This window comes from Salarias fasciatus, chromosome 18 (assembly GCF_902148845.1).
Source record: "Salarias fasciatus chromosome 18, fSalaFa1.1, whole genome shotgun sequence".
NCBI classification, from domain to species: Eukaryota; Metazoa; Chordata; class Actinopteri; order Blenniiformes; family Blenniidae; genus Salarias; species Salarias fasciatus.
Genome location: NC_043762.1, coordinates 4,921,648 through 4,934,542, shown reverse-complemented (window position 1 = coordinate 4,934,542; position 12,895 = coordinate 4,921,648). Strand labels below are relative to the sequence as shown.

Genomic DNA, 12,895 nt, shown 5'->3' with positions numbered 1-12,895 from the left:
GCAAAGTTGGACATTTTTAACAACACTCCACAATATACAGGACGAGGAGTCACGTGGTCAAACAGACGGGAGGTCCATCCCCACAGTCCACCCACCACCTGCTCCCATGATGCCACCGCCTACCACATCGACAAGGACAGGACATGACAAGCAAGCCGGCTTCACACCACTAGGAGTGTATCTCCAAACGCTCCAAGACGACAGCCAGTGGGAGGACTGTTCAAACTTTTAGGTTTTGAAATGCCTTAATAGGCAACTGTAGTTTATCTCTAATTCACATTTTAATACAGTTTTCATTAGTAAAAGTTGCATGTTTATTTTGCATTTCTTGTATTTCTTGTATTTCTTGTATTGCACTGGACAAAATTGCATGTGTGTTTTTGTGCGAAAGAATAATATTTTCCAACATTTTTTTTTCTTCTGCTACTTACCTCGCTGCAGCAGCCAGTCGTTGTTTTAGGCTCTATGGGAGTTCTGTAGTTGGTGGTCTGCCTGGTCAATTCAGGGCCAACGATACAGAGAAGATGGTCCATCTGCTCAGGGCTCTTTCTGAAGTAGCGGTGATGCCTTTGCTTGTCCAGTGCCAGCTCCGCTACCAGATTGTGGGAATCGCCTTGTTCCCATCTTTGTTGCCTGATGGGATGAACCCACTGGCGGCGTCTTCTGCCTCGAACCCTTTCCTTGTCATCTTCTTGCTGTGCAAAAAGAATTGCGGCAGCAAGCAGCTTCCTCCTGCTAACTGAATGCATGGAGTATATAAATGAATTTAACTTAACTGCAAAAGTATTCATTCTCAAAAGTACTTTATGAATAAAAAGTAAAAGTATTTCAAACATTAATTTGTAAACTAAACAGTAAGACATACACAGCATATATGTGACAGAAACGATACAATTTTACCACAGTTTACTAAAGCTCAGATCATTCTATTCTGTCATGAATAAATAAGCCATGTTTAATTTGCTATCTTAAGTTTCTTAATACTTTAACATATAAGGATGATAACAAAGCAAATGCAGATGAATTGGTGTTGTAAACAATGTGTACTCAAGGACTATGAATAGGCCAGTGGTTCTGTCAGCTGTTCTCTCTCCATCCCATGTTTCTCCATTGAGCTGTCATGCTGAGAGCGCCCCCTGCAGGTTCGGAGCACCTCCATTCGTAGCGCCCGATTATGAAGCGATTGTTCATTTGAAGATGGTTTCCCGTTCTGCATCGTTTTGTGCTTTGCATCGTTTCTCTGCAGCACATTTGATGATGATGCATTTCGTTTATTTTTATTTTCTGCAGCACGTTTTTCCATTTGCATCGCGTTTGGATTTGTGTTTCAGTTTGTGAATTTGAATCGTTTCTGCACTGGAAACTGTTTTCTGTAACTGAAATGCAGTGGACTGTTGAAGTGCGTTTGGCCCCTGTCGGCCACCGTAGTCCACAAGGCACACAAGGGTAATCTGAAGCTGAATATTTACTCAGGCACTATTTGCAGCAGTAATGGTTAACACACAGACAGTGTGACTTCAGAATCCTGATCTATAAGTTCTCCCGATCTAAGTTTCTCCATCCAACAACATCTTCTTCAACTTCTTACTGGTTTGACAGAACATCACTTATTTTTATTTATTTATTTATTCTTTTTTTTTACTTTTTGACAACCTGCTGTCCTGTCAGAGGAGTGTGTTTGTGCTTCTATCAAAACTATTTCAGAACATTGGTAAAACCTATAAATAGGACTGTGTTGGAGTCTTTCTCACAACCTTAACCTGGTCTGAAAACACATCTTCTGAAAGTCTGTTTTTGAACAGGAACATGCCCGAAACAGCAACCAGCCAAACCGCAGCTCGCAGCACATGCACGTGTGGTTCGGCTAGTGGTTTATGTGTACCTGCAACATGCTCATTACAAACCGCTGTCTTTTCTTCTTGTGAGTCTTATGAAAACAAATAAAAATGTGCATTTGTATTATTGTGAGATTTATTCTCAGATTTATGTCAGTTGAATAATTTTAGTCCCATTTGAACATACTAAAAAGTGATTTCATAAAAAGATATAGAAGACCATGACTGAACTATGTATTTATTATATTTTATATTTTTCTTACTTGTGAGTTGCAGTTAAATAATTAAAATATATTGTGAGAGTGCAACACAGCTGAAGTGGCAAAGAACCCATTGTACTTTCGTTTTCAGCAGATAAAAGCCGTTGTTCTGGTTGAAAAAAGGTGCAAGATTGGCGAGGTGCAGGTGCACAACAAAAAAAGTGTGAAAACCAAAGTAGCTTTTCCTGCTTCACAGCCTTTCACACACTCATCGCCTTCTGGGGGGGCCTGTGCCCCCGCAGACAAACACACCAATGTGGACGTCAGCCTCTGAGCCAGCATGGAGCGAGAGGGGACGCTGGTCAGGTCCATCTACTACGGCCGGATTGGAAGCGAGGCCACAGAGCGGCTGCTGGAGACGTTCGGGCGTGATGGCAGCTTTCTGCTGAGAGACAGCGAGACGGTGCGAGGGGCCTACTGCCTGTGTGTCAGGTTAGTTCATGAGTGTTTATTTGACCCGATTCTTGATTGTGCTCTTTCCAGTTTGTCGGATCAGTAGTTTATTTTCAGTGTAGGTTGAAACTGATTGGTTTCAACCTACTGTTTATCATTCGTAGCTAAACTCAGTTCAGTCATACCATGAGCTGAAAAACATAACTGGATGTGTTGATAAAAAACAAACTGATCTACAGATCTGAATATTTCCCTCCAAAACACGAACAAACCACCAGAAACTGAAGTCAGTGTTAGATGATCTTTTACTTTCATCCACCCCTGCCATAAAGAAGTTCGGTAAAAACTTAGAAAATTACAGCTTTATTTTACTGAAAAAGAATTTTTTTAAAAATCTTAGAAACACAAACGTAAGCGAAAAATCCAACACATGTAACATGATGCAAATCTGAATATTAACCAGAGATCATACAATTTACAAGAACTGTTGCTTTAAGATATTTTATTTTTGGTTAAAAAGTACAATAGTACTGTAAAAGTTCTTCACTGTAAATAAAAAGCATTTATATATATATATATATATATATACATACATACATACATACACACACACACATATATATATGTATATATGTATATATATATATATAAAGATATACATATATACATATATATATATATATATATATATATATATATATATATATATATATATATATAGATAGATAGATAGATAGATAGATATATATATGTGTAAAAAAATGGATGGCTATAAATTCTAGTGGTATTGGATTTAAAATGATGCAATGTGTGGGAAATTTAATTTTAAATGAATTCACTAGTTTGTCTCTGCTGATGAACGCTCCTGGTAGCTGCTTTGTACATTCTGTACATTCTGTTTGATGTAGAACTATATTTAATTTTGGACCAGAATCTAAATCAGAGGAACTTTTTTAATCCCAGAGGAGAAATCCAGAAGACTGCACCGTAACAAGACCGACACAACACAGAATATTAGTATAAACATTAATGACTGCAGCATTCAGAGGGTCGACATCAAGTGTTAAAACATATCAAGTATCAAGACAGAATTTAAAACCAAATGTCTTTGTTATACAGTAGTGGAGAAAGATTGAATCTCTAAAAAGCAACTATCAAAGGTCATAAATAAATAAATGAATAAATAATCTGGCACCAAAAAACATCTTAAGTTTCTGGCAGGAACAAAAGGTATAATATTGATTTAAACATTGGGATAACTTGATAACAGGAATGTTTACTGCAGGTTGAATTTTATATTTTTTCAGATTGGAAATCGGCAGCAGCACCGATTCAGCTAAAGACAATTCAGTAACATGTTATTGGCATCAGGGAAGTTCTATTAAAGAAATGACCTTACTTTTAGCTCATAAAAAAACAAAACAAAAAAGAAAGATATATGTGTGGGTGAAATTCGTATAAATAGGTATGTACACTATGAACATAACATACACTCAGACACATCCTGGTTGACTCTTATCTGTCATAAGCTAAGCATAATGCCAGCACGACTCACGTACTGAAATGAATATTAGTTACGGTGAACACTTTCAAACCAGTCAAAAATGATTTGGAAATTACAGGAAATGAAGATTTCTAGATGAAATTAAATTTTTCAGTAAACACACTGATCTGGTTTCCTCTCAACAACACTGACCAATGAACTGAAAGTAGTGAGTCACTGTCTGCCTCTGATGCACCAAGTCATCACAGCACACCTGTGTGTGTGTGTGTGTGTGTGTGTGTGTGTGTCTCCTGGTACAGCTATAGTTGTGAGGACCTTTTGTGAGGACCATGGGTTTTTAACCTTACAAGTGAGGATAATTTTGGAAAGTGAGGACATTTTTGCCGGTCCTCACTTTGCGACAGACCTTTTTTGACCGTTTTGAGGGTTAAAACTTGATTTTTGGTTTAGGGTTACAATTAGGTTTAGGTTAGGGTATGGGTTAGGGTTAGGCATCAAGTTTTGAAGGTTAAGGTTAAAGCGGAATGGTCTTTTTTACAATCTGGACCTTATTTCACATTCGAAACAACAACATTTACTCACACGTTTGACTTTCGAGTGATTTGCAGTTGGTTCGGAGATAATTAGATGCTCCCATATCCATATAACGGCAGCGGGCGGGGCACCGACCTGCAGCCATTACAGACGCTCTTTTCTCTTATGTTTGTTGTGGCGTGGTAGATACATGTAAATTTAGTAAGTCAGCATCTCTTGAAGTTAGGGTAGACGATGTTGTCTAAAAGCACATTTTGTCATACTGAGTGAAATGCTTCTCGCCCTCTGGGAGAAGTCAATACATTATGTGTACGGAAAAAAGTGCAGAAAAAATCTGACCACTGTAGCGGCCACAGGAGTGTAAAAACTCCAACCAATCGTGTCGCGCGGACAGCTCTTAAGAAACCAATCAAATCCCTTCGCCGTTCTACCAGCCCCCTGCGCGTACATTTCAATGGCGTGCACTGGCCCTGGTTCAGAGCGCGCGCGTTGCCAAGGAGCTCTCGACGCTCGCGGCTCACGTGAAAATAGAAGGAAGCGGAGCGGCGCGCTGCGCTCCTATGCGCGTTGTGTGCGGGCAGTCAGAAAGGTTAAAAACATTGGAGGCGATCACAAACTCCGTGCACGCGGCACTTCCGCGTCCAGTGCGTTCGCTTCCAACGAGAGCTCCTCCAATGGGGTGGGAGCTGGACGGAGCCTTGGGGAGATGCTACATTCGTGCTACATGCTAGTTTTCCAAGATAGTTGACCCTAGCTTTAAATGTCTGTAAACCAGCCAGAGTGAGCAACTCTCCGGGAACTCTGAAGTGATGATGTCATCACACTGCGCCGTGGCGCACATTCATTCTGTTTATTTACATGGAAGTTGCTAGGCTAAACTGTTAGACACACAAACAGGAGTAGTCCTCCCTCCACGTTCTGTGGAGGTAGGCAGAGTACATAATTTTTGTGAATAGGGAGCATAATATGAATGGCATAAAATGAATAGCATTAGCATCACGTTACCTCGACCTGTTCTCCTCCTGCGGCCGCTGGAATGGCATTCTTTTTGAGGTTCATTCTCTGGATCTTCTGGCCTTCATTTCTTTCCTAAACTGGGAAGAAGTCCTCAGATGTGAAGTGGGCACTACACACCCGATAATCCAAACGTCATAAAGTTTGAACTTTGATGCTGGGATCCGTGTTGAGCGCTATTTGCCATAGCTTCAAGAAATCCCGGTCACGAAGTGGGAGCCTGTGAGCTCAGTGACGTCCAGCTGGTCATTTTACTTTCACAGCCAGGATATATGCACACTGGAACCATTGTCCCAAAGTTACAACCAGCTGAAAATAAACTCTGACTGCCTAAAAAAGCCGATCGAGATGCCGTGGTCTGACTGAAGAGCAGAGACGCTACCTATGACCTGTATCCTCAACAACAGGGTGCGCCACGGCGCGGTGTGATGACATCATCACTTCAGAGTTCCCGGAGAGTTGCTCAATCTAGCCGGTTTACAGACATTTAAAGGTGCTGTAGGCAGGATTCTGCTAGTCAATGCTAATTTTTCTGTGTTTTCTTTGGATTAAATGTTGGAGTATCCATTGGTAATCCTTTAGGACTGTAGTACAATTGCACCACCGCGAGGGCGCAGCGTTTCCATCTGTCTCTGTTCTGAGCTGAAAAGGAATCTCGACAGCTCCCGGTATCTTTGACCAATCAGAAGAGCCCACGAGGCTCTAACCGTGATTGGTCAAGGGGCGTTCGTCGCACGTTCTTGTGGGAGGGGCTTTACTTGTGTAAGGGCGTGATGTCAGAGAAAACAGGACAGGATTGGCTGTGCTGGGTTTCAAATCGCCATCTTAGATGGGTCAAATCGCCATCTTGCTTAGGTATGTGTGTGTGTGTGTGTGTGTGTGTGTGTGTGTGCGTGTGTGTTTTCATTCAGAATTAATCACATTTTCGAATTGTTTCACAGGAAAGCACCATATGTTCACACCTACAGGTTAGTGCACTCCGCTGGACTCTGGTGTATTCAGGTGCGTGAGCTTTTGCGTGCAGACAACACACTCACACACACACACACATTGCAGGTGACTCATGGTTGTCGTTTCCATGGTTTGTAGGCTTCGGGAGTCGCATCGCAGAGATTTGGAAGTGTGGAGGCACTGATTGAGAACTACAGGAGGACTCGGGCTGCTGCGATGCCAAGCCTCACTGAGCCACTGGACAAAACACAACTCCCAAACAGCACGGCGCAAGGTACAAGACACACCTGTGAAGAAGTCTTGGCTCGTGACGGCACATAATACAGTTCACAGACTGAAAGATCTGTTTCTGGTGCAACTGTGAATCAGTTTTGGTCTCTGTCACGTCGGCTTTAACTCTGTTCTACTGGTCTCCACGCAGACTTCTCCTACATGGAACTGAGCAGCAGCACCTCTGTTCAATGACGCCGTGTCTGCAGATCTACACGCAGCAAACACCAGGAGATAAAACATCCGGCACATCAAGGACGTCTGACCTACTTTCTGTGGTGTTTTTAGCATTCATCTTATTATTACTGTTAGGTTTAATGTAAACTGAAGGTCATTATAAAGTTTTCAGTGCTCTGTTTGTGTGGGTGTGATGTATTTGATGTAAAATAATGCAGTGTTTTAATCACATGTTCTTTGTCTCTGCTTCATCACTGGAGAAATTTGCACATGCAACAAGGATACTGATGTAAATAAAAAGGCTTTGGACAATGCTGATGTATGTTTTCCCTTTTAACTCTTGCATAATGGAAACTTCCCACAAAGTGTCGCAGTGACAGTGTTTTTTCAGGTCATGAGGTGAATATTTCTGAAGGTAGAGGTTAGAAACAGGTCAGCGGTGTTCATGGCTGAGCCTGAAGTCAGAAACTCACAGGAAACTAAAGCACCCGATATGATGCTTTCTTTAACCAACGACAGAATTTGGTCAATATTAGACTCAGGCAGTAGTTTTCAGCTGCTGACTTTGGTGTAAGTCTGCAAGAAAAACATTAAACCCCAAAGTGCATGCAAACATGATGTGTGCGTGTGTGTGTGCAGCCATGCATGCTTGTGCACGCCTTATATCAACTTAAGGAAGTAACCGTTATTTTTGTGACCTGCTTCATTTGTATGGTTTATCTGGGTTTGTGTTCTGCTCTGCAGCCGTGACGCCGAACGTCTGTGGTCAATTTACTGACACAGAAAGCTGCAACACCTTGCAACAGCTAAAAACAAAATGCCCTCAGAAAGAAGAAGTAAATCTGTGAAACATTGCCCGTCATGCTTCACTTCCTATCACGTTACAGTTAATGCACGAACTTCAGTCTGTGGCGTTTTGAAACTGCGTGATGCACATTTCAGGAAGTTTCTGAAGAATTAATGTACCAACTTGGGGACTCTTTTGGTGGGTCAGCAAACTTGCATGTGCAGGGGTTACAGCTCTCACCTAACGGAGGTGTGAGTCCAGTGTGGGAGTCGTTCTACACAGTTGACATGTTTCTTTCCAGTGGCTGCATGCGGGTAATGCCCGGGTGTAGAAGTGTGCCTGCAATGTGTTTCTGTAGTTTTTATCTGTAAATCTTATTAAAAAAAAAAAACTTGCCTACATTTTTACACTCATTTATCAATCAGATGACATTTCTTTGAAGTTAAAGGAAAGGAAAATACACCACAAAGTGTTAGATCAGACTGCAGACACACAGAGCGAGAGACAACCACACACGTTCATATTACTCATAAAGGATTTCAGACATGATGAGTGAAATTCAAGAGGCTAAAAGATTTTTATCAGTGTGATTTCAGCCTTAAATCTCTAACAAAACAAACAAAGTAAGACAGAAGTTGCATTCAAGTCAGAAATCTATGACCATATTGGTGCTTTTATTATTGAGGCGTTCATTTTAGAGCAGATTTAGGCTTCATTCGGGTTTATACAGGAATAAAAAGTCCCATGTGAACGGCACAGACTGACACACTAACCGCCATTGGCAATATTTGCTGTTGTCTGTGGAGAGGAGCAGCTCTGTTACTATGCTGTTCACTCGTGATGGAGCGCCTTAGTAATCCAGAGCTAACTCTTTGCAGCTTCTCATAATGCAGTGTTAGTTTTAAAAGGGAAATGTTCTGTTTTGACTCATGTAAAGCATTTTGTGCTGCATTGTACTGTTTGAACAGTTTTCTGTAAATAAAGGCCGACTGACTGACATAATCCTCAATAAAAATGCATGACCAGTGTTGACAGCTGAGTTAATAACAGATTCAAACAGACACGGTGAGACTGTCCTCCCCCAGAAAACAACTGCAGTGGTCAGTAATTCATGCCTCAAATTATGATCACGGGGTTCATTTTAAAAGCCAGTGCCTCCTAGTGGTCGTGTAAATAATGTCACAGACTGATTTCTTTTCTTTCTTTTTTTTTGTTTTTTTTTTTAGCAGAGCGAGTTCCACTTAATAGTTACATTTGACCACAAATACAATTCTCTGCAGTGAATGACTTCAGTTTGATCTTCAAAACAGTACAAAAACTTTGAAATGGTTTCTGAAACGGACCAGAAGCCACAACAAGATCCACAAAAAACAAAAACAAAAAAAAAAACAAAACCAAAAACAAAAATCAATAGAATGGAGATATTTCTGTATTGTAATTTACACAATGCTTCTGTAAAGACAAAAACACGCTTTATCTTCATAGCTTTCACTCAGTTCATGGATGTGATCTGTTGTTTTTCCATTTCAGAAGTTGATGTGTGTCATCAACTGGATTTTTTTTTTCCAGGCGTAGTTTTGCTCTTTAACTAATAGTAATTGTCCACAAATACTCTTCTGTGCCTTAAATAACAACTTCTTGCTTTTATTTTCCAAATAATATTCATTTATTACACTATTCATACTGCTGGAACAACTTTGTTCCTCTTCTGTTGTAAATCTATCAATAAATTAATGTGTATTTTTCCTGCATTTATATATTATATGACAAAATTAAGATCATTCCTTTTCAAATGTTTTAATTGTATTTTTAATTACTGTCAAGTATCAGTGTAACAACAACAAAGAAAAATAAAGGACGATAAATCAGTTATTCTAGGTCTTGATAAAATGTTCCTGAACATAAAACCTCTTTTCTCTTCTTCAGAACTGAGGCTTGGAAGAACACTAGTGCCACACAGTCCTTGAGAGGAACTAAGGTCAATTAACCATCTAAGGCCTTGCTGAGACATGAAGCCTGCTGTGACCTTTGACCTCTGTTGCTCTTTAGCTCTCATTTGACCTCTACAGTAGATACAGACCTGAAACTTGAACTGTGAGGATTCAGAGTCTGGTGGAATTATTCCATAAGCTCCTCCCAAACAGGAAGTAGCTTCAGGAAGGAGGAGAGGCTTCCAAATTCTACATCTGATTTTCTGCCAGAGGCGTGAACACATCCCACAAATCTCATCTTATTTGGAGCTCATTTGGCTGTCTTATTTGATTGTCTTAACTGGACATTGCAGCAGAAAGAACTTAGTGGAGTCAAACCACCACATATGTGATCCTGAGGGAAGACAGAACAACATCCTAAAATTTCAGATTTCTAGGTTGGAAGGAAGCAATTTTATGCGTCTGTGACATTATTTACATGGCCAATAGGGGGCACTTGATTTAAAAACGTACCCTGTGGTCGTAATTTGAGGCATGAATTAAAGGTGTTGTAGGCAGGATTCTGCTAGTCAATGCTAATTTTTCTGTGTTTTCTTTGGATTAAATGTCAGAGTACCCACTGATAATCCTTCAGGAGTGTAGCATAACTGCACTACTGCGAGGGCGCAGCGTTTCCATCTGTCTCTGTTCTGAGCTGAAAAAGAATCTCGACAGCTCCAGGTATCTTTGACCAATCAGAAGAGCCCCTGAGGCTCTAACCGTGATTGGCCGAGGGGCGTTCATCACACGTTCTTGTGGGAGGGGCTTAACTTGCGTAAGGGCGTGATGTCAGAGAAAACAGGACAGGATTGGCTGTGCTGGGTTTCAAATCGCCATCTTCGATGGGTCAAATCGCCATCTTGCTTAGGTAACCCTAATTAAGATGGTGGAGATGCGGAATCCTGCCTACAGCACCTTTAATGATCGCTGTGGTCATTTGAGTTGGAGGACTTGTTGGAGGCAGTTTATGCACATTTATTGAGAGACGGATCACTGACGGAGAAAAAAGTGACTACTTTTCCCATATCTCTAGATCACAGGTGTCCAAACTACAGTTCCAGAGCCTCCTGCAGACTGTGGTTCATTTGCTAGTTACTGAATATTTGAGGAAGCACAGAGCACACATGAAGCTTGTCCTTGGCTGCTTCGTACTCTTCAGTCTTCACACAGCAGCTTCTGAACAGAAGCTAGTTACAGGAAAATGCTGCTGCCGGTGACCAAAAAACAGAGCTAAAGAAACACAAGACAGCAAGAATGTGCAATAAAATTCAGTGATATGCTTCACTACTGCTGCTTGATATTTTTCTGAATGTCTTCTGTCTTTTAAACAAATAAGTAAACATTCAACAGCATGTTATAACCAATTCCACAGGACAAAATGAGGAACTAGTGTACTGGTCTCACCACCTGATAGGTTACCCAGTCAGTTAAACACAGAGCTCAATAACACCAGGGAAGCCGGGACTTGTATTGATGATTTACTGAACCTCAGTGTGAAACTGTAACAAATAAAGGCACATATACAGTACATCAGGCGAGTATATACTTTGTAAATACAGTAAATAATAAGTTTTTTTCTCATTTACAGTCAATCATGACAGGTAAGTAATTATGAAGTACAGATATGCATAAAAATACACAGTCACAGACAGTCTTCATAATATCTGACTTAGTGAACAACTTAATAACTAAACAATTCAACAACTATCAGTTAAACTTCACAAATAATCAGTGGTGGGCCGTCAGGGCCTGCAAAGCCTTCTCTGCTGGCCTAAAAATGATCTGAATTACAGACTGATGTAAATTATATTTTGTCCATAAATAATTAATAAATGATTCCAAACGGTATGTTCCAGTTCCTTTCATAGTTTTCCCGTGGTCGCGCTGCTTCCAGACATGTTTTTTTCATATTAAATCATTTAACCAATCAGATTTCAGGCATCATCTGTTGCTAGGGTCAAAAAAATCTGCCCGAGGCCTTCGCTATCCTTCCTGATGGCGCAGTGAAGTAAAGTGAAGCGTCAAACAGACAGCTGCTTCAACCAATCAGACAGTTGCTTCAACCAATCAGATTTCGAGTTGGCGACTCAGCGCCTTCTAGCTTCTAACAACAGCAGATCCAGGCCCTCTGATTTACATTCACCAAGAGATACAGCAGGGGGCGGTATGCACCTAAGTTGTTGGTCACCTACCTCAATTATTCCAAAGAAGAAGAAGAAGAAGAAAACCTGAAGAGAAATAAAACTTAAGCCAGAAATACCACAGGGCAAGCTGGACTTTAAGCTCTGGCTTTATGGAACTGAAACGCACGGATAATCTATATGACAGAGCAGTTGAACTCTTTTTGAGGAAGGAAAGGAGGATGTATTTTGTTTTCAAATAATCGGGATTCTGGTGAGTAAAATGTTCCTCTTTTCCTAAATAATATTGCTGTTTTATTAAGTTGTTGATGCTGATTGTATGTGCACAGATGTAGTAGGAGACTTGTGCACTTCAGCAAAGGCATTTATTCTGGCTGCACAAGTATCTATCTGCTGTGCAACAACTCTTTATGTGCATAACTGCATAATAAGATTTTTTTTGTAGACAAAATAGTTATTGAGAGGTGGATTGGTTCAGGCGGATCTGTTCTGAAGGCCTTAATGTGAAATGCACGGTCCGCCACTGCAAATAATGTATTCTCAATATTAACATAAACCCTCTGAACATATATACTTACAGACATAGCGTCTTAACAAACCATGAAGGTCGACAGAGAAAGGAAAAAACACCAAAACGCTTCCTCCGCAGCATAACTGTCAAATTGGTCTCCTAGTTACCGTCACTTCCGCTCTCAACGACGTACTGGAGTGACGTAATGCTGAGACCGAAGAAGCGGCCCCACCGCCCAACTGCCAGGAGGGGGCGCCAAACAACATACAAGGAGCACAATGAAATTATAAACAGGTCCATATGGGGTCCATAACAACTGGCATGTGTTGTCATTTTGTATATTTGCTGTTCTTCTGAATGTACTGTTGTTCCTGCAATGCAAATAAAATTTATTTCTAATTTTTTTTTTTGTTTGTTTGTTTTGTTTTTATTGAAGAAAATATAAAATAAATATCACCTTTTGGAAACCAACTCAATATATCTCAAAACTACTGCATACCAAAACATTTTCTATGTCATTCCTCAGACTTCACACTCATTCAGTATAC

The 12,895-nt window shown here is 40.5% G+C and overlaps 1 protein-coding gene across 1 annotated transcript; it reads left to right on the top strand.

The window, feature by feature from the left end:
* The first annotated feature begins 2,240 nt into the window (after window positions 1-2,240).
* Window positions 2,241-8,190, top strand: LOC115406008 (SH2 domain-containing protein 1A-like). The gene is made up of 4 exons (XM_030115854.1): window positions 2,241-2,527; window positions 6,482-6,542; window positions 6,630-6,765; window positions 6,913-8,190. Exons 1-4 carry the CDS (start codon window positions 2,376-2,378, stop codon window positions 6,954-6,956), a joined length of 393 nt encoding a protein of 130 aa, XP_029971714.1. The 5' UTR covers window positions 2,241-2,375; the 3' UTR covers window positions 6,957-8,190.
* Window positions 8,191-12,895: the final 4,705 nt, after the last annotated feature.